Source organism: Chiloscyllium plagiosum, unplaced genomic scaffold, assembly GCF_037043375.1.
Source record: "Chiloscyllium plagiosum isolate Xiang-an unplaced genomic scaffold, Cpla_swu_hap1 HiC_scaffold_33, whole genome shotgun sequence".
NCBI lineage: Eukaryota > Metazoa > Chordata > Chondrichthyes > Orectolobiformes > Hemiscylliidae > Chiloscyllium > Chiloscyllium plagiosum.
The window spans coordinates 3,590,289-3,611,623 of NW_028270171.1; the positions used below are offsets into that span (position 1 = coordinate 3,590,289).

Consider the following 21,335-nt stretch of genomic DNA (forward strand, 5'->3'; position numbering starts at 1 on the left):
TTCGGGCACAGACCCTTCTTCAGGAATGAGCAGAGAGTGTTCAGCAGGAGAAGATAAAAGGTAGGGAGGAGGGACTTGGAGGAGGGGAGTTGGAAATGTGATAGGTGGAAAGAGGTCAAGGTGAGGGTGATAGGTCGGAGTAGGATGGAGGCGGAGAGGTCAAGAAGAAGACTGCAGGTCAGGAAGGCGGTGCCGGGCTGGAGGGATCCGGCTGAGACAAGGTGGGGGGAGGGGGGATGAAGAAACTGGTGAAGTCCAAGTTCATCCCCTGCGGTTGGAGGGTTCCCAGTCGGAAGATAAGACGCTCCTCCTCCGACCGTCGGGTTGTTGTGGTTTGGCGGTGGATGAGTCCAATGACCTGCATATCCTCGGTGGAGTGGGAGGGGGAGTTGAAATGCTGTGCCACAGGTTGGTTGGGTTGGTTCGTCCGGGTGGCCCAGAGGTGCTCTCTGAATCGCTCCGCAAGTAGGCGGCCTGTCTCCCCAATATAGAGGAGGCCACACCGGCTGCAGCGGATGCAGTAGATGATGTGGGTGGAGGTGCAGGTGAATCTGTGGCGGATATGGAAGTTTCCCTTGGGGCCTTGGAGAGAAGTGAGGGGGGAGGTGTGGGCGCAAGTGTTGCACCTCCTGCGGTTGCAAGGGAAGGTGCCGGGAGTGGAGGTTGGGTCGGTGGGGGGTGTGGATCTGACAAGGGAGTTGCGGAGGGAGTGGTCTCTACGGAAAGCTGATAGGGGAGGGGAGGGAAATATATCCTTGGTGCTGGGGTCTGTTTGGAGGTGGCGGAAGTGACGGCGGATGATGCGCTGTACATGGAGATTGGTGGGGTGGTAGGTGAGGACCAGTGGGGTTCTGTTATGGTCAGCACAGACTGGTTGGGCCGAAGGGTCAGATTCCATGCTGGATGACTATGACTCCATGACCTTTCTTCATGTAATTATCTTAAAGCGGTCTTCTACAGACCCTGTTGTCAGTGGAAACAAAACTACCATCCACAAACTTCCAGACAGAATGTGCAAAACTTCACAGAACAGCCTATAAAAATCAGAATGCGAAAACACTGGGAGAGACACATATACATCACCAAGTCTGCCACTGTTTATCCTGGGATCATCCTCTGCTCCAGGCGGTTAGCTGCTCTCACCCAAATGGGACAATATTAATAGCTTCCAAGTGAGCCCACTCTCCGCAAACATCAAAGCTCCCCAGACCCAATGCTGCTGCTGTTCGGACCTACTCTCAGTGCCACCCACTTCACCCCAGTTTGACAAAACTGTCAATTCCAAATTTCAGAAATTCTCATCCTGCATTTCAAATCCTTTCATGACCTCACTGTCACTATAATCGCCTCCAGACCTACAACCACTGTCACCATAATCTCCTCCAGACCTACAACCACTGTCACTATAATCCCCTCCAGACCTACAATCACTTTCACTATAATCCCCTCCAGACCTACAACCACTGTCACTATAATCCCCTCCAGACCTACAACCCTCGTCACCATAATCCCCTCCAGACCTACAACCACTGTCACTATAATCTCCTCCAGACCTACAACCACTGTCACTATAATCCCCTCCAGACCTACAATCACTTTCACTATAATCCCCTCCAGACCTACAACCACTGTCACTATAATCCCCTCCAGACCTACAACCCTCGTCACCATAATCCCCTCCAGACCTACAATCACTTTCACTATAATCCCCTCCAGACCTACAACCACTGTCACTATAATCCCCTCCAGACCTACAATCACTGTCACTATAATCCCCTCCAGACCTACAACCCTCGTCACCATAATCCCCTCCAGACCTACAACCCTCGTCACCATAATCCCCTCCAGACCTACAACCACTGTCACTATAATCCCCTCCAGACCTACAATCACTGTCACTATAATCCCCTCCAGACCTACAACCCTTCCAGATCTACATACTCTTCCAATCTGGTCTCTCCCCACAATCATTCCCAATCTCCACCATTAGAGGCCACATCTTCAGTTTCCTGGGCAATGGCTCGAGTAAAAAGAGAGAGAGTGTGAATGTTAGAGAGACAGAGAATGTGTTTCAGAGAGAAAGAACAAAAATACGTGTTATAGGTGGGGGCAGGGGAGTGTTACAAAGAGAGAGAGTGTTAGAGAAAGAGACAGTGTTAGAGAGAGTTAAAAATCACACAACACCAAGTTATAGTCCAACAGGTTTAATTGGAAGCACTAGCTTTCGGAGCGACGCTCCTTCATCAGGTGATTGTGCTTCCAATTAAACCTGTTGGACTATAACCTGTTGTGGTGTGATTTTTAACTTTGTACTCCCCAGTCCAACACCGGCATCTCCAAATCAGTGTTACAGAGAGAGTATGTTAGAGCGAGAGATTGCGTGTGTGTGAGAGAGAGAGAGTTATAGAATGTGTTAGAGAGAGAGAGGGGAAGACAGTGTGTGTCCCAGAGGCAGAGACCGAGCAAGAGTGTGTTAGAGAGAGAGAGAAGGGGAGAGAGAGTGTTAGAGAGAGAAAGGGGGGGGGGGGGGGGGGAAGAAAGAGAGAGAGAGAAGAGAGGGGAGAGAGAATGTGTTACAGACAGTGTGTGTTACAGAGAGTGTGTGTTACAGAGAGTGTGTTCGAGAGAGAATGTTACAGAGAGACATTACATTAGAGAAAGATTGTATTATTAGGGGGGGAAAAGAGTGTTACATAGAGTGTTATAGAGAGAGTTACACTGTGTTAGAGAGAGAGAGGGAGACAGGGAATGCGTTGGGGGGGGGTGAGACAGTATGTGTTACAGAGTGTGTGTTACATAGAGAGAGGAGAGAGTGTGTGTTACAGAGAGAGTGTTACAGAGGGGTGGAAAGAGTGTGTTACAGAGAGGGGAGAGAGTGAGTGTGTTACAGAGAGTGTGTTAGTGAGAGAGAATGTGTTACAGAGAAGGGGCAGAGTGTTGCTGAGGGGGGAGAGAACACGTGCGTTACACAGATTGTGTGTTAGAAAGAGAATGGGGGGGGGAAGACAGTGAGTTTTGCAGCAAGTGTGTGGGGAGAGAGAATGTTACAGAGAGTGTTAGTGTGTTAGAGAGTGTTACAGAGAGAGAATGTTACAGTGTGTGTTACAGAAAGAGGGAAACAGAGAGTGTTCTAGAGAGTGTGTTACAGAGAGAGGGGGAGAGACAGAAAAAGGGAGAAAGTGCATTCCAGAGAGAGAGAGCGCGCGCGCGAGAGTGTTACAGAGAGACAGTGTGTTACAGAGAGGGGGAGAGAGTATGTTCCAGAGAGTTACAGAGATAGAGAGTGTGTTACAGAGAGAGAGAGAGAGAGCGCGAGTTACTGTGTGTGTGTGTTACAGAGAGAAAGAGAGGGGAGTGTGTGCGCATTACAAAGAAAGAGAGAGAATGTTATTGAATGTGTGTTACAAAGAGTTACAGTGAGAGGGGGGGAGACAGAGAGCACGTTACAGAGAGTATGTTAGAGAGAGAGAGAGAATGTGTTACAGAGAGTGTTAGAGAGGGGGTGAGTGTTAGAGAGAGACATTGTTAGAGAGCGTGCTACAGATAGACAGAGAGAAAGAGCAAGAGTGCGTTAGCGACGTTGTTAGTGTTACAGATAGAGTGAGAGGTAGAGACAGAGTGAGAGGTAGAGACAGAGTGAGAGGTAGAGACAGAGTGAGAGGTAGAGACAGAGTGAGAGGTAGAGACAGAGTGAGAGGTAGAGACAGAGTGAGAGGTAGAGACAGAGTGAGAGGTAGAGACAGAGTGAGAGGTAGAGACAGAGTGAGAGGTAGAGACAGAGTGAGAGGTAGAGACAGAGTGAGAGGTAGAGACAGAGTGAGAGGTAGAGACAGAGTGAGAGGTAGAGACAGAGTGAGAGGGAGACAGAGTTAGAGGGAGATTTAGAGAGTTAGCAAAAGAGACAGAGTTAGAGAGAAAGTTAGAGACAGAGTTAACAAGAGAGACAGAGTTAGCGAGAGAGAATTAGAGACAGATAATTAACGAGACAGAGAGCTTCAGTGAGAAAGATAGTGTTCGAGAAAGAGAGTTAAACGGCAAGAGTGCATTAAAGAGACATTTGTAGAGTGTTACAGATAGAGTGAGACAGTTAGAGAGAGGCAGAGAGAGAGTTGAGAGGGAGTTAGAGTTACAGTGAGAGAGAGACAGTGTTAAAGAGTGAGTGCGCTTTGGAGACATTGTTAGAGTGCTACAGATAGAGAGAGACAGAGAGTTAGAGACAGACAGACAGTTAGAGAGACAGTGAGTTAGACAGAGACCGAGTTAGAGAGAGAGAGAGAGAGAGAGAGACAAGAGTTAGAGAGACAGAGAGATACAGACACACGGAGTTAAAGAGAGAGAGTGTTAGACAGCGAGAAAGAGAGGGACAGAGTTAGAGAGAGAAAGAAAGAAAGAGAGAGAGAGAGCGAGAGACAGGCAGACAGACAATTAGAGAGACAGAGTTACACAGAGTTAGAGAGAGAGGGAGACAGAGTTAGAGAGGGAGAGACAGACAGTGTTAGAGAGAGGGAGACAGAGTTAGGGGGAGAGAGAGAGAGAGACAGACAGACAGACAGAGACAGACAGACAGACAGAGACAGAGTTAGAGAGGGAGAAACACACTGAGTTAGAGAGAGAGGGAGACAGAGTTAGAGAGAGACAGTTAGAGAGAGAGACAGAGAGAGATACAGAGTTAGAGAGACAGTTAGAGACAGACAGCGTTAGAGAGACAGTTAGAGACAGACAGCGTTAGAGAGACAGAGTTACACAGAGTTAGAGAGAGAGGGAGACAAAGCTAGAGAGAGTTGGCAAGTTGAGAGTTGGGGAGCCGAGATTTGGCGAGTGTGAGAAAGTGAGCTCGAGAAAGGGGTGGGAATACACAAGAAGCCATTTATCTACTTGAAACATTTTATTGAGAATCACAATTTTACAGATAAATAATTAATATCTGCTCAACATACCACAAACACAGGCTGCATTGTGTGGAACACACAGCAGCAACAACAATATATAAAGACACAGGATTCCATGTTATACACAATTAATTCTATACACAATGCTACACACAGAGTTTGCAATAAGTTAGTGGCTAGTGCAGTATGCTCTCTGGTGGAGGGAGAGTCTGGCATTGGACAAATGATGACAGATTGGGGCTGGTTCTCACTTGTAACATCCCCTTTACCCTCCATCTCCCCTGGGGTGATGTGGGTGGGATGAATCTGGCAAGCAGCAATGTGACAAGGGTAAGTTTAAGCCCATCAGATATTGCAGATGGGCAGAGTGTCACATTGGGACAGGCCACACTCCCAACAGGGCTCAGCAAATTCCAACAATATCCCTCGACAGCATCCCAGCCCCACCTATCACTTTACATACCCCTGACGGTCTGAGGTAACTGCTGCCAAGGGAGGGGGCCAATTGCCAGACTGATTATAAATGAATAAATAAACTAACATTTCTACAGTGCTCAGAATTCCTCAATTGTCTTTACCACCTGTAATGTACTCTGCACTGCGGTCACTGCTATGTGGGAAATGTGGCAGTCAATTTGTGCAAAGCAAGATCCCATAAATTTCAAACGTGGTACTAACCAGACAATTTGATCTTGTGGTATCACTTCAGGGGAAATAAATACTGGACCGGGACACAAGGGAGATTGTCCCTGCTCTTCTCTGAACCAGAAGTCATGGGGATCTTTCACATCCAGCTGAGACCATCAATAGAGCCTCCCACTGGAAAGGCAGCACAGTTTATAGTGCAGCGCTCCCTCAGGACGGGCATCAGCAGCATTTGCCCAGATTCTGTGCTCTCATGGCCAGCTGGGACTCAGACCCACGGAGCAACAGGAAAGTGCAGCATTCACCAGTCAGGTGCTGGCTTCAAATGTCCTCCTGCACAAGAACGAATCAAAACAGTGCAGAGGCCAGACTGAACCAGATCAGGTACATCACCAGGCTTACACACGTGCTGTCCTGCAGTCTGCAATCTCTCCCACCCTTTATCTCACTCTCAGCATCCCACGTCAGCTGGTGAGAGGGAGAGAGAGAGAGACTGAGACCATCAGGAATGGTACTGCCAACTTGGCCAATCCTGGGGGCAAAAGGATCAAGATCACTGAATGACCACTGGCCAATTGTCCACATGTCTCTTGTACGGTCACTGACTCTGTTCCATGCTATGGACTGTCAGCTTAAGTCTTAATACAGAAACTAAAGACATGGATCAGATGTTTTTGATATTTAATGTTGTTTTTGTGGTGTTATCTTTCATAGAAGAAAGTTTCTGGATGCCTTCACTTGGCAGCGTTACCTCGGAAAGCCTGGGCCTAGCCTGGTATCCATAGTAACACATAAAAAGGTATTTTGTTTTAAATACAACAATAAAATACTATATGAAATACAGATTTATACACTTTTGTTTAACATTGTTAAGGATCTGTAGTTTAATTGCAGTTTCCCCTGTTCTGTACACAGAATACTAGGCAATATGTAGAGTGAGGTTCAATAAGACAGTTCTGGTTGGGGACACAGCCTCTCAGAGAACGCACCAAGGATGTGGGGTTTGCTGACAGCTGCTGCTATTGATGGTGGTGTTAACGGGGTGTAGGCTGTGGCACCTTGTCAATCACACAGAGACCTCCTGATGCCAATTAATAACCACCCAATGGCTATCTACCACCCTATTAACTTTCTCACTGAGTACTGGCGGATCTATAGCCTCCTGCTCTGCACTCCACCTCAAAACCACAAACAGCCTGGTCTGATTGCTGGGGCACAGCGGGATCTTTCTGCCCCTTTACTCCCACCTCCAAAGGCAAGAGGTCAAAGGAATGCTGAGAGGTCACTCTCTGGCTGCAGAGCTCTATCCATGCACCCTGCAGTCTCGGAGGGAGGGAGGGAGGGAGGCTGGGCCAAGGTGGCAGATTATCCAGTTGATGCCCATGAGGAGGAGGAAGAACGATGCCAGAGAGAGAGACAGAGACAGAGAGAGAGAGACAGCGAGAGACAGCGAGAGACAGAGAGAGAGAGACCGAGAGAGAGACCGAGAGAGAGACCGAGAGAGAGACCGAGAGAGAGACCGAGACCGAGAGACCGAGACCGAGAGACCGAGACCGAGAGACCGAGACCGAGAGACCGAGACCGAGAGACCGAGACCGAGAGACCGAGACCGAGAGACCGAGACCGAGAGACCGAGACCGAGAGAGACCGAGACTGAGACCGAGAGAGAGAGAGACCGAGACCGAGAGAGAGAGAGAGAGAGAGACCGAGAGAGACCGAGACCGAGCACAAGATCGAGATGGACTGTAAGGGGCAGAGAGAGATAGGACATGGTGGGGGAGGAAAACAAGCCAAAAGGCAAGGTACACACCACACCCAGGCACATGTTTGTATACACACACACCCACCCACTCCCGCCCCCGGCACCCCCTCTCCCACAGGGCAATCCCTGCTTAGACTCAGTGCCATGACAAAAGTGAACTCTCTCTCACTATTGAAATCTCAGGCTCCAGATCAAGTTGAGTCCATGTTTCCCCACCCCCCACACCTTCCCCATGTTTTAAATAACTGGAGCAGGGCAAATGCTGTCTCTGATCATTTGTAAGGGCTTCTCAAGTGAACAGGAATCTCTTTGCTTTCCACCCCTCACCCGACACCCTCCCCTGGGAAAAAAAAGTTGCTTAGCTGGCTACTTTGTGCTTTTCAGTAAATGAGAATAGCTTTCCTTCACACCCGACTCTGTCCCCGTGGCCGCAGGAAACACCAGCTGAGGCAGCATCCTGAACAAGGGCCTGTTCCATACCTCGGCACCAGTGGGAGCAGGGGCCCACAGTCTCTCGTTCGCTCCAGTCCTTTCCCCCAGCCCCATGCCCTGTCGGTGCTGGTGCTGTGCACAGATCCCATTCCTGAGTGAGGGAGCTGGGAGGAGGGATAGTGAACTCACAGAGAGGAGATGGCATTGGTGGGCTCATCCGGGGAGTGGGCAAGTTTTCAGCAGCCAACTGTCTTCCAGAATCAATAAATAAACCTTGAATTAAAATAAATATATATACATATATATACCATTCCTTCAAAAATTATCTGCATTTAAGTGAGCACGTCTTACAGAACAGACTAGGCGACGTGGAAATATTTTATGTTCACTTTAAGCACCTGCAGGAGTTAGAATACGTATTTCAAACTCAAGGATATTAAACCCTGACCCAGTGATGATAGACACTTGTGGTGTGTCAGCGTTTTCTCTCACTTAAACCAAGGGTTGCCCAGTAAAATGTGTAAAGGTTGCGTGTGAGGGATTCGCATTCTCGTGTCACTCACTCCTGGCCTTCGTTTTCCTCAGTAATCCTGCGTCTGATATCCCTCTGAGGTGCTCGTGTAGGATCCTGTCGACAGTGGTTGCTGGTAAGAGCCTGGCGCTTCCATCTCGTCCCCGGAGAGGTACGGGCCGTAAGGGGCAGAGGTGTCCTGGCTCGGGTCTGTGTACTCCTGGGAGAAAAGAGCAGAGTCGGCTCCCAGGCGGTACCGCTGGTATCCCAGGAATGCCTGAGCAGCCTTTCAACGGAGCAAGGGCAGACAGGAGGCACAGACAAAGAGAGAGAGAGAGAGAGAGCGCGAGAGAGAGCGAGCGAGCGAGAGATGGAGCAGAGAGAGAGAGCGAGCGAGTGAGAGGCGGAGCAGAGAGAGCGAGCGAGAGCGCGAGAGAGGTGGAGCAGAGCGCGAGAGAGATGGAGCAGAGCGCGAGAGAGATGGAGCAGAGCGCGAGAGAGATGGAGCAGAGCGCGAGAGAGATGGAGCAGAGCGCGAGAGAGATGGAGCAGAGCGCGAGAGAGATGGAGCAGAGCGCGAGAGAGATGGAGCAGAGCGCGAGAGAGATGGAGCAGAGCGCGAGAGAGATGGAGCAGAGCGCGAGAGAGATGGAGCAGAGCGCGAGAGAGATGGAGCAGAGCGCGAGAGAGATGGAGCAGAGCGCGAGAGAGATGGAGCAGAGCGCGAGAGAGATGGAGCAGAGCGCGAGAGAGATGGAGCAGTGCGCGAGAGAGATGGAGCAGTGCGCGAGAGAGATGGAGCAGTGCGCGAGAGAGATGGAGCAGTGCGCGAGAGAGATGGAGCAGTGCGCGAGAGAGATGGAGCAGAGAGCGAGAGAGAGAGATGGAGCAGAGAGCGAGAGAGAGAGATGGAGCAGAGAGCGAGAGAGAGAGATGGAGCAGAGAGCGAGAGAGAGAGATGGAGCAGAGAGCGAGAGAGAGAGATGGAGCAGAGAGCGAGAGAGAGAGATGGAGCAGAGAGCGAGAGAGAGAGATGGAGCAGAGAGCGAGAGAGAGAGATGGAGCAGAGAGCGAGAGAGAGAGATGGAGCAGAGAGCGAGAGAGAGAGATGGAGCAGAGAGCGAGAGAGAGAGATGGAGCAGAGAGCGAGAGAGAGAGATGGAGCAGAGAGCGAGAGAGAGAGATGGAGCAGAGAGAGAGAGAGAGAGATGGAGCAGAGAGAGAGAGAGAGAGAGAGAGAGAGAGATGGAGCAGAGAGAGAGAGATGGAGCAGAGAGAGAGAGAGATGGAGCAGAGAGAGAGAGAGAGAGAGAGAGAGATGGAGCAGAGAGAGAGAGAGAGAGAGAGAGGGGGGGGGGGCAGAGATGGCATGGGGTTGGGGGGAAAGGAATGAGAGAGGAGGGAGTAGCCGGGCCATAGTAAAACAGACATCGAGAGGTGGGACAGTAAAAAGGACACTGCAGTTAGTGATGTTAGCATGCAGAATGTTAATGACCTTCAGAAAGCAAAGCACTTTATGAGATCTGTGGTTAACACATTAGAAAGCAGTTTTAAAGGTCTTTGATATGAGCAATGCGACAAATCCAAGCAGTTAATTGTTTTGCATCTGCAGATACACGTCAGTGATAGGGAGACATGGAATACTGAAATATTCTCAGCTCATGTCCACACTAACTCAGCTGTGGAGATTAACCTAACCAGCTAGAACCTTTTATAAAACAGAACTGCAGATACTGGAAATCTGAAACAAAGTACTGGAGAAACTCAGCAGATCTGGCAACATCTGTGGCAGCACTTCAGTTCTGAGGAAGGGTCACTGCACCCGAAATGTTAACTCTGACTTCTGTCCACAGATGCTGCCATACCTGCTGAGTTTCTCCAGCACTTTGTGCTTTTGTAGCAAGATCGTTTGTCAGGCTTTAAATTAATCCTAAAACTGATATAACTTTCAGGACGACACATGACACTTGCTGGGCTATGGGGAGTGGAAAATGTTAGAATCCCACTGGACTGATACACCCTACAGGCTCAAGTGAAGCTTATTTGCTGGAAGTGCAAATATCCAAAGCAGACGGTGAAGATGATAAATAAATCAAACACGATCATCTGCTCTTAGGATCACAATTTGCAAAATTAGCGAGTTAATGCAAGCAAGGGCAAGGGAGAGAGAGAGACAGCAGTGGTCAGGTGAAGCAGAGGCACAGCGAAACTTTGGAGGCCAAGGCAGATGAGAGAGAGACAGAGAGAGAGGGTGAGTCTGAGGGTTATGACTATGAGCTAAGTCTGGGGCTTCTCAGATTACTTGATACTAAAACATCCTGAATCTCCATCAGCAAACTGCCACAGGTACAGAATGAGTTAAGGAGTAAGGTAGGGGTATGGGACAACTTACAAAGCTACACCTGCTTATCCCCACAGGCAATAAAATCAAATTTGCTTTCTCCCTCAAAAAATGAGATTAGTCACCACAATCACGAGTTATAGCAGCATGAGAGAAAACCACTCAGGCAAGCAGGGATAGTCTAGCAGCTCACAGTGTTCAAACTGCTGTACTTCAGAGTCTGGGTGTTTGGAAGCAGAGAAGGATGCTGTAGTTAAGCAAGAGGAGGGGTTTGCTGGGGTGGGAACAATTTATTGTATTCCTCAGTGAAGGTGATGCCTTTTAATCGATCCATAGCAAAGAGAACCAAATAACCCTGCAAAAGGAACGTGCAGGAATTGGAATTGGAATTAAAACATATGAGGATTGGAGGATGAGAAGTGGTCAGGAGCTGAAAATAGCAAGCTGTCACTAACAGCATCTCTATGCTCTGTTCTCCAGACCACTCATTAGAAATTAATGGGGTATAAAACATAATAATCTGAAAGAAATGGTGAATCTCCCTCTATACTGTTCCCCTCAAAAACTACCAGGACAGGGACAGCATGGGATTACATACAGAGTAAAGTTCCCTCTCCTCTTTTAAATTCTCAGTGAGTTTCTCTCTACATTGCCCCCCTCAAATTCTCCAGGACAGTGACAGCATGGGGTTAGATACAGAGTAAAGCCCCCTCTACACTGTCCCGCTCAAACACTTCCAGGACAGGGACAGCACGGATTAGATAGTCAAGCTCTGTGCACCATTCCCACACTGACCATGATTCCTTGATGCTCCGTTGGGTAACTCAGACCCAAAATGTTGGAGTGCCAACCGTTAATTGTTCAAGGGCTCCAATGTGCTGCCATTTTGGAATGTTGCTCATTGGATTTAATGATGTACCTGAAACACTGCATCCTGCAAGTTTTTGAATCAGGTGCCAGAAAGCAGGATTCAACCGGGCAGCTAATTTACTCAGCCAGAACACACAGGAGGCTGAATGGCCACCTTCTGTGCTGTAAACTTTCTCTGGTTCTACGAAATTCCCTTGGAGCCCAGACAGGGGTCAGTTTTCTCCACTGCGCTTTTCTGAATGGAATTTGAATGCATTGGCCTAGAATTTGGTCCAAAGCCTTGAAAGTGAATGGACAAGAGAAGATGATCAACACTCTACTATCTCGATGTGACCCCAGGGGAAGGGTTGTAGAATCCAGAAAGTGCAGCAAGAGGCCATTCAGCCCAACCAATCTGTACCAATCCTCTAAAGAGTATTCCACCTCGACTCACCCCATCTCTGTAACCCTGCAGGGGTTTTTTATCATGGCTAACCCACTTAACCTGCACATACCTGGACACTGGGCAATTTTTAGCATGGCTTTGGACTGTGGGATGAAACCGGACCACCTAAAGGAAACCCCCACACAGACACAGGGAGAACGTGCAAACTCCACAAAGACAGTCGCCCGAGGGTGGTATCGAACCGGGGTCCCTGGTGCTGTATGGCACCTAGCCACTGTATAGTCCCTGTCGTTATGGGAGGAGGGGGTAGGTGTCGAACCCAGTGTACCAATGCCGTGCAGGGTGTAGAGGATCTAGAGTGAGACGACTTACCCAGGTGAAGATTGAGAAGAAGGAGAAAGTGATAGCAGCTCGAGCAGCATCAGCTCCTTCCTTTAACGGGTCGTCCTTCTCCAGATCCGTTACTTGCCACTGGTTGGTGAGGAAACAGAATCCCACAAACCATAGGAAGGACCAAAACGCTGTTAGAAGAAACAAACAAAGGAAACTGTGACTCTGCAGCAGAGGGAGGTGGGTCCTGAGGCACGAACAATCCAGAACACCATCCAAGCAGCATCATCGGTTCAGTGCAGAGCATAGACTGGAAGTGGGAGGGAGGGGAGAGAGACACTACATGTAAGGGTGCTGTCTCTGTGGGCAGCAGTAGCATGATGTGGTGGTGGGGGGATCGCAGGTACAACAGAGGGAGCGAGCAAGACAGCGTGGCACCGGGTGAGAGTGACAGATAGCTCACAAGCTACAGAGGGGAGAACATGACAATAAGGGATTGAGCAAGAGAAGCACAAGAGGAAAGGACGTGTGACAGAGTGAGTGTGCGTGAGAGGGTGCAGGCACACGAGAGTGAGAGCAAAAGGGGAAAGGAAATTAGAGAAAGTGTGCACGTTTGTGAGATACAGAGTGTGAGCATAGATGTAAGAGAGGTACATAAATGGAGAGACAGAGGAAACGAGAGAGAAAGAGAGAGAGAGAGCGCGCGCGCGCTACATTTGGAGTCACAGCTAATACTTATCTAATTAAACTCTGCTATTCCCATAGGAGTTCTCTCTTTGGTGTAAAGACCATTTTTTAAAATATTGTGAACGGTACGAAAATGGCTGTTTTAACACCAAGGATTATGGAAGGCATTTCTGAACATTTAAACAGTAAGTTTCTGAAATTCCTTCTAAATTGTGTTTACCAGGGCTGGGCAAAAAACGAGATTCGGCTGACAGCAGGTTGCTGAGTGGTTTGTAGAATTGTGATGAGTTGTGGATGCCAAAGGCCATCAGCTGACGACTACCTGATTGGCCCTGGGGTAGATGAACAGCTTGTGGGTGTGAACAATAGCAGCAGCAGCCTTTGGATTGCTACAAGGGACAACACTGTGTCTTCATCTCCAGTAAAACACCTAAAGTCTAAAGAATGCTACTTTATCTGCCCTCACCACTTGCTGTAAGCTGTGGCCTTTAACCAGTAATTTTACAGCAAATGTATCAATTGTCTGTGCCTCCCCCTAAATGAAACAAAAAACAAACCTGGGGAGAAAGATTGGAAAATCCCAACAAACAACTCAGTGAACTCTGTGGAATGTGACCATTGAATCACTGCCCCAATAGAAACCAAAAGAACTGAGAATGCAGCAAATCAGAAACAAAAACAAGAATTGCTGGAAAAGCTCGGCAGGTCTGGCATCATCTGTGGTGAGAAATCAGAGTTAATGTTTTGGGTTGAGTTCGAAGGATGGATCACTGGACCCAAAACCCTAACTCTGATTTCTCTCCACAGATGTTGTCAGACCTGCTGAGCTTTTCCAGCAATTTTTGTTTTTGAATAGCTTCCTCGGCTTTTTATGTAGTGTATAAGTGCGCACGAAATGAGAAATAGAAATTTTATAAACTTATATATGTGTGTGTGTGGGGGGGGTGAGAGTCAGAGGGGGAGAGAGAGAGACAGAGAGATTCATAAACTTATGTTAGTCTGCGTGCATGAGAGAGACAGTATATGGCTGAGAGTGAGTGTGTGTTTCTGTGTAAGAGAGAGACAGAATTTTAATATGTCTGCCTGTGCACACGTGCGACAGTATGTGTGTGTATGTCAGTGCATGTGAGAGAGACAGCGAGGGGAGAGGGAGAATCAGGGAAAGAATGAAAGATAGAGTTTCAATATATGTACACCTGTGTCTGCACGTGTGAGTGTGCAAGACAAAGAGTGTGTTTTAATTAGTACAGTTATATCTACAGTTCCCAATTGTTTATCTGTGGTTAGAATTAATGGATTTCTAACAAATACTTCTGGTAAAGTACAGAAACTTGGGTGTGACAGCTAATTTGGGGACAGCGTGCACTGTGATAAAACCATTAAGCTGTGTAACAGCTCTGGAAGTAGCAGGGCTAGATTTGCAGGGCAGTGACCCTGAATATTTTTAAGGTCAAGGTTGATCAATTCCATGCCAAACAAGAATACAAGGTCATTTGTGGAGATGGGAATGTGGAGTTCAAAACAATCAAAGCAGCCATGATCTTATCGAATGGTGCAATAGGAGCCAAATGCTCTCCTTTTCCTCCTACTTCATGGGGCAATGTGAATGAGGATCTACTGCTCTCTGAGAGACAAACACTGACCTGAAAATCCAATGTCTCCCAGAACCACCTTTTTGCGATCCTTTACGCTGCTGATCTGTGGAAAGTAAGCATCAAGGGCAAGGAAGGCCATGCAGCCGAGGAAGGCCAGCACACCGATGGTGATACCATAGTTACAGGCGTTGGGATTCCGGTTGAAGATGCAGTGCTGTTCCACCTCCGTAGGTCGGTTCATGTAACCTTCATTGATAATTGATCCAAAGACAACAATCGAAAAGAGCTACAGACACAGAGTGGGAGAGAAAAAGGAAGATAAACTCCAGGTTGGGTGTTCCAGCTCAGCCTACTGTAAGCCAATTTAGGCCCCTAAACATCAAGCTGAATTGGTGTTATCGCCTACAGCAGTAACGTAATTTCGCAATATCATTCATCTATGCTTATTAACTAACTCTGAGCTACACAGTCTGAGAACGCAGCTTTAAACAAAATCCACTCCAATGTAACATCACATTCCTGGGCGTGCTGCCATGGCAACCTCATGGACCACCTACCCAGCTTGGTGCTTGACTGCCTAACCCCACAGAGAGAGAACTGGACAACTGGAACAATAGAGACAGTGAGCACAAGACAGAGAGTGAGAGATATAGAGTGTGTGAGTTAGACAGAGAACAAGAGAGGTTGCAAGGATGGGGAGGGAGTGAGGGGGGGGGGAAAAGAGTGAAAGTGAGAGGGGATGAGGCAAGAGGAGAGAGAGAATGCCAGGGAGAGTGAGTGTGCCAACCAGTAGCCTGACCAGTGAAGGTTCCCTGTACAGAAGCCTCCCTCCATCCCCTCTCACTTTCACTCTTTCCCCCCCCCACTCCCTCCCCATCCTTGCAACCTCTCTTGTTCTCTGTCTAACTCACACACTCTATATCTCTCACTCTCTGTCTTGTGCTCACTGTCTCTATTGTTCCAGTTGTCCAGTTCTCTCTCTGTGGGGTTAGGCAGTCCCTGAAGAGGGAGCCACTCCTCGAGTTCAGCAAGTAGGTCATCACACTTTTATATTTTAATACTTATTTTGTTTTTATTAATTCATGAATTGTGGGCTTGATCAATACTGATTGCTAACACATAATTCCTCTTAAAGTGGTGGTGAGCTGCCATGTTGAACCATTGTAGTCCATATAGTGCTGGTTCATCACAGCACTGTCAGGGAGTTACAGTCTTGACGTGAAAAATCAAGGAACAGTGATACATTTTCAAATCAGGATGGTAAGTGGCTTGGAGGCGAACTTACAGATGGTGGTGTTCCTATGTATCTGCCATCCTTGTCTTTCTAGACAGCAGTGGTTGTGGATTTGGAAGTTGTTGTCTAAGGAGCCTTTATTAATTTCTGCAATGCATTTTATTGATGGTGTGGTTCTGTTCGCCGAGCTGGGAATTTGTGTTGCAGACGTTTCGTTCCCTGTCTAGGTGACATCCTCAGTGCTTGGGAGCCTCCTGTGAAGCGCTTCTGTGATGTTTCCTCTGGCATTTATAGCGGTTTGTACCTGCCGCTTCCGGTTGTCAGTTCCAGCTGTCCGTTGCAGTGGCTGGTATATTGGGTCCAGGTCGATGTGGCTTATTGATTGAATCTGTGGATGAGTGCCATGCCTCTAGGAATTCCCTGGTGTTCTCTGTTTGGCTTGTCCTATAAAAGTAGTGTTGTCCCAGTCGAATTCACGTTGCTTTCGTAGTTTAGGACTTGGTCTGTGTGTGTGGCTTTCCTGCACAAAACACTACATAGGACAAACAGGAAGACAGCTAACGATCTGCATCCATGAACACCAACTCACCACGAAACGACACGACCAGCTATCCTTAATAGCCACATGCAGATGACAAGCAAAATGAATTCGACTGGGACCACACTACTATTTTAGGACAAGCCAAACAGAGAACAGCCAGGGAATTCCTAGAGGCATGGCACTCATCCACAGATTCAATCAATAAGCACATCGACCTGGACCCAATATACCGGCCACTGCAACGGACAGCTGGAACTGACAACCGGAAGCGGCAGATTCAAACCACTACAAATGCCAGAGAAAACATCACAGAAGCACTTCACAGGAGGCTCCCAAGCACTGAGGATGTCACCTAAACAGGGGACGAAACGTCTGCAACACAAATTCCCAGCTCGGTGAACAGAACCACAACAACGAGCACCCGAGCTACAAATCTTCTCACAAACTTTGAGCATCTTATTGATGAATAGAATTGACTAGGTTAGGATAGAATAGCCTTCATTGTCACATGCACTTGAATGACTGCAGTGAAAAGATTGTATTTTGGCCTCTTGGTGCCATCTCAAGTACAGGGGACCTAGGTACAGATATTTTAAGTGTTGTTACAGAATTGAAATAGTGAAACAAATAAAGACTAACATGGGAATACAAAGTCTATAAACACTCCTGAATGTTTATAAATGTCTTTAAAGTACTCCATGCCTGCTAGGCCTCAGAACACGAGGGCTTGCTGCCTCAACGTGCTGGTCTCCATCCAGGACTCATTCCCCCCAGCCAGCCTGGGCTCCCCCTACACCCACTCAGGCTGTGGCTCAGCCAAAGGCACGTACTGTGTCCGGCTCCAGGACTCTGCCTGTGTGCACCACACTCCGGGACTCACCCCGCGCATGCTCTGCTCCCCCTGTCTGCAGCTGATCTCCTGCCCTGGGCTGGACTTGGATGCCGTTCTCCATTCCCTTCAGGTGAGGTAAGTTAAAAATTGAGTGGGTGTGGGGGGGCAGAACTGCAGCAAGAGGGAGAAAAGAGAGAAGGAGCTTGTGAGCAGAGGAGCTCTGGGTGGTGTGTCTAACTCTGTCACCATGGTTACACGCTGCTGCTACTACAAAGCGGTGATAGTAGAGAGAGTAAACATTTGTGGATGTGGTGCCAATCAAGCAGGCTGCTTAGACCTGGATGGCATCGAACTTCTTGTGTACTGTTAGAACTGCACTCATGCAGGCAAGTGAGCAATATTCCATCACACTTGTAGATAGTGGACAGGGGCTTTGGGGAGATATGGCGGAGTTATTTGCTGCAGATTCCTAGCCTCTGACCTGGTCTTGTAGCCACTTAAAAAGGCTGGTTCAGTTCTGCTTCTGGTCAATGGTAACCCCAAGAATGTTGATAGTGGGGAATTTAGCAATGAATTCACCATTGAAAGGCAAGAGGTGATGGTTAGATTCTCTCTTCATAGAGACTATCATTGCCTGGTCACCACTTGCCTGGTGTGAATGTTAATTGCCACTTCTCAGCCCAATTCTGAATATTATTCAGTTCTTACTACACTTGGACATGGACTGCTTCAGTAACTGAGGAGTTGTGAAATGATGCTGAACATTCCCAGTTTTGACTTATGAAGGAAAGGTCATTGATGAAGCAGCTGGAGGATGGTTAGGCCTAGTACACTATCCTGAGGAACTCCTGCAGAGATATCCTGGAGCTGAAATGACTGACATCCAATAACTCTCCAAAACAATCTCCATCCTCTTCCTCTGTGCCAGGTATGATTGCAACCAGCAGAGACTTGCCCCCTGCTCCCCGATTCCCATTGACTCCTGTTTTGCTAAGGCTCCTCAAAGCCACTATCAACCAAATGTGGACTTGATGTCAAGGGCAGTCACTCTTATCTCACCATTGCAATTCTGCTCAACCAAGGTTGTAATGAGGTCAGGAGACATGTGGTCCTGGTGAACCCAAACTGGGTGTCACTGAGCAGGTTATTGCTGAGTTGGTGCTACTTGTTAGCACTGGTTGATGACACCTTCCTTTACTTGACTAATGACTGAGAGTAGATTGTGGTGGTAAATGGCCAGAATGGATTTTGCTGTACAGGACATTTCTCGACAATTATCCAAATTGTTAGGTAGACTCATTTCGGGAACTCCGACCACAATGCCGTATTTCTTCTCCCGGCTTACAGGCAAAAGCTCAAGTGGAGACTTCCCCTCGTGGATAAAGGTCCAGTGCTGGACGGTGGAAGCAGAGGATCAACTGTGGTGCTGTTTGGAATCGTCTATGTTCAAACAGTCCGCAGGTACCCAGGTTGGGTACACCACCACCACCATCACAGCCTTTATCAGTAAGTGTGTGGAGGGCTGCATACCGAGCAAGTCAATCCAGGTGTTCCCCAACAGGAGACCCTCGATGAATCATACAGAACCTGCTACAAACTGTGTGAAGCCTTCAGATCAGAAGACCCACTCAAATATAAGGAATCTAAGTATGACCTTCACAGAGCCATTAAGACAGCAAAGGACCAATACCGATCCAAACAGACACCCGGCGACTATGGCAAGGACTGAGTGACATCACAAGTTCAAAGAAGAGTCGGTGCAAGATAGCTGACGATGACATATCCCTCCCAGACCGTCTCCCAGAACTTTGGCAGAGAGGTAGCACCTATTCCGACAGGTCCTGACAAACCTATCCTAACAGTCACTGCATCAGAGGTCAGATCAGTTTTCCTTTGCATTAATCCAAAGAAAGTGATGGGAACAGACGGAGTACCAGGCCGTGCAGTCAGAGCATGTGCAGATTGACTGGCAGAGGTCTTCCCGGGCATCTTCAACCTCTCCCTGCAGCAGGCCACTGTCCCTGCCTGTTTCAATAATGCCAACATTATCCCTGTGCCTAAGGCGGCTCATGCAGCATGTCTCAATGACTACCACCCAGTGGCCCTAACCTCAGTGGTAGGAAGTGCTTTGAAAGGTTGGTCATGGCATTAAACAAATCCAGCCTCCCCACCATCCCTGACCCACTTTAATTTACCTATTAGACCAACAGATCCACGTCAGGTGCCATATCACTTGCCCTTCACTCCTCCCTAGAACATGGTGACACGAAGAACAGCTACATAAGAATCCTACTCATTGACTACAGTTCAGCCTTCAACACTATTATCCCCTTGAGACTGAATTCTAAACTTAGTGATCTCAGACTAAGCCCCACTCTCTGCAACTGGATCCTCAGTTTCCTGATCCACAGGCCACAATCAAAGACGACTGGGGACAATATTTCATCATCAACACTGGAGCCCCCTAAGAGTGCGTACTCAGCCCCCCTACTGTACTCACTGTATACCCATGACTGTGTCGCCAAATACCAGACTACTGCCATTTACAAGCTCGCTGATGACATCACTATATTCGGTCGAATCTCACATGGCAACAAAACAGACTACAGACAGGAGGTGGAAGACCTGAAAAAATGGTACACTGAGAACAACCTAGCTCCCAATGCCAGCAAAACCAAGGAACTCATTATTGACTTTCAGCAGAATGTTACTCATGCCCCCCCTACACATTAACAGCACAAAGGTGGAACGAGTGGAGAGCATCAAGCTCCTGGGAGTGGTCATCCACAACAAGCTTTCTTGGACTGTTCATGTGGACGCACTGGTTACAAAGGCCCAACAACGTCTCCTATTCCTCAGGCAGCTGAGGAAATTTGGCATGACAGCAAATAGCCTTGCCAACTTTTATAGGTGCGCCACTGAGAGCATTCTGTCTGGATGTATCACTACCTGGTATGGTAACTGTACCATTCAAGATTGGAGATGGTTACAGAGAATGGTGTTAGGGCTGAGTTCAATCACAAAGGCCAACCTCCCATCTACAGAATCCATCTACCAGGCCCGCTGTCAGGGAAAGGCCGCCAGCATTTTCAAAGATCCATCCCATCCAAGCAATGCTTTTTTACAACCTCTACCATCAAGAAGGTACAGAAGTCTGAACACATGCACCAGCCGGTTTCGCAACAGTTTCTACCCTACTGTTGTTAGAATACTGAATGAACTCACAAACCCTTAACATTCGCCTGTAGCTGTGTTTTAGTTTTTGCTGCTGTTACCATTATTTACTATCTATGCTACCTAACTGTGATCTGCTTGGATTGCTCACAAGACAAAGCTTTTCACTGTGCCTTAGTACACTTGACAATAAATTCAATTCAATTTAATTCAATTCAGATTCCAGTATTGTCACTGTACTGGGACAGCTGGGCTTAGGGCTCTGCAATTGCTGGAGCACAAGTCTTCATTGCTATTGCTGCAATGTTGTCAAGGCCTGTAGCCTTTACAGTATCCAGTGCCTTCAGCTGTTTCTTGATAACACATTGTAAAGACCGGAGTTTTTTATTTTTCTGTATTACAAAATAAGGCTAGTTCAAAATCACTGCACTTTTTTAAAGCATGTTACCTGACACTCAATGTAAATACTGTTCACACAGCTGTTGATTCAACAAGTGGGGGAAGCCTGATTACAGAGGAGCTGGAACCAGGGAGCGGTGTTTGAAGGGAGATTTGACTGGCCACAGGTAGCTGATTGATACTTGGTCACTAGTCCACAGACCAATGACAAAGGCTTTCTGCCTGCCAACAACCATGTGATTGGCTCCCAGGTAGCCAAACAGCTTTGGGATAGGAATGTTTGGGGCAGAAGCTATCAGACCTTTGGGAAGGAAGGTGCTGTTTCTGCTCTGCAGTAAAAGAAAAGCATCTCAAATCTGAAAATAGCCAGTTTGTTTCCCCTTTCCAGTTGCTGTAAACTGTGATTTTTGTTTAATAAGTCAGAGACCTTTATAAGTCACCCTGTGCCTCCTGCAAAAACAGGCTAATAAGGAAGATAAAGAATCGGCATTCTGATCAGCAAACTCTGACAGGACTCACTGAACTGCTGCCCTCAGATCCCACCTCCCTCAATCTTTAACACCCATGTTGTTTGAGTGTCTTTCTGTATGTGAGCTAGAGGCAGAATTTTATAAGTGGGCTAGAGTTTTAACTAAAGTAGTTATATATTGACAGCACATAACCAGGACAGAACCCCACTGGTCCTCACCTACCACCCCACCAATCTCC

General features: G+C 47.8%; 1 protein-coding gene across 2 annotated transcripts in view; it reads right to left on the reverse strand.

The window, feature by feature from the left end:
• Nucleotides 1–4,866: 4,866 nt before the first annotated feature.
• LOC122542103 (synaptogyrin-1-like) overlaps nt 4,867–21,335 on the reverse strand; it is a 39,034-nt gene continuing 22,565 nt past the window's right edge. The window contains exons 2-4 of one of the 2 annotated variants that reach the window (XM_043679470.2): nt 14,496–14,733; nt 12,208–12,356; nt 4,867–8,525 (exon numbers count right to left, since the gene is read on the reverse strand). In XM_043679470.2, coding sequence (XP_043535405.1) covers nt 8,310–8,525; nt 12,208–12,356; nt 14,496–14,733 — 603 coding nt within the window. In that variant the 3' untranslated portion in view covers nt 4,867–8,309. Of the gene's footprint in view, nt 8,526–10,095; nt 10,936–12,207; nt 12,357–14,495; nt 14,734–21,335 lie in introns of those variants that run through there. The other variant, XM_043679471.2, reaches the window with a different exon arrangement.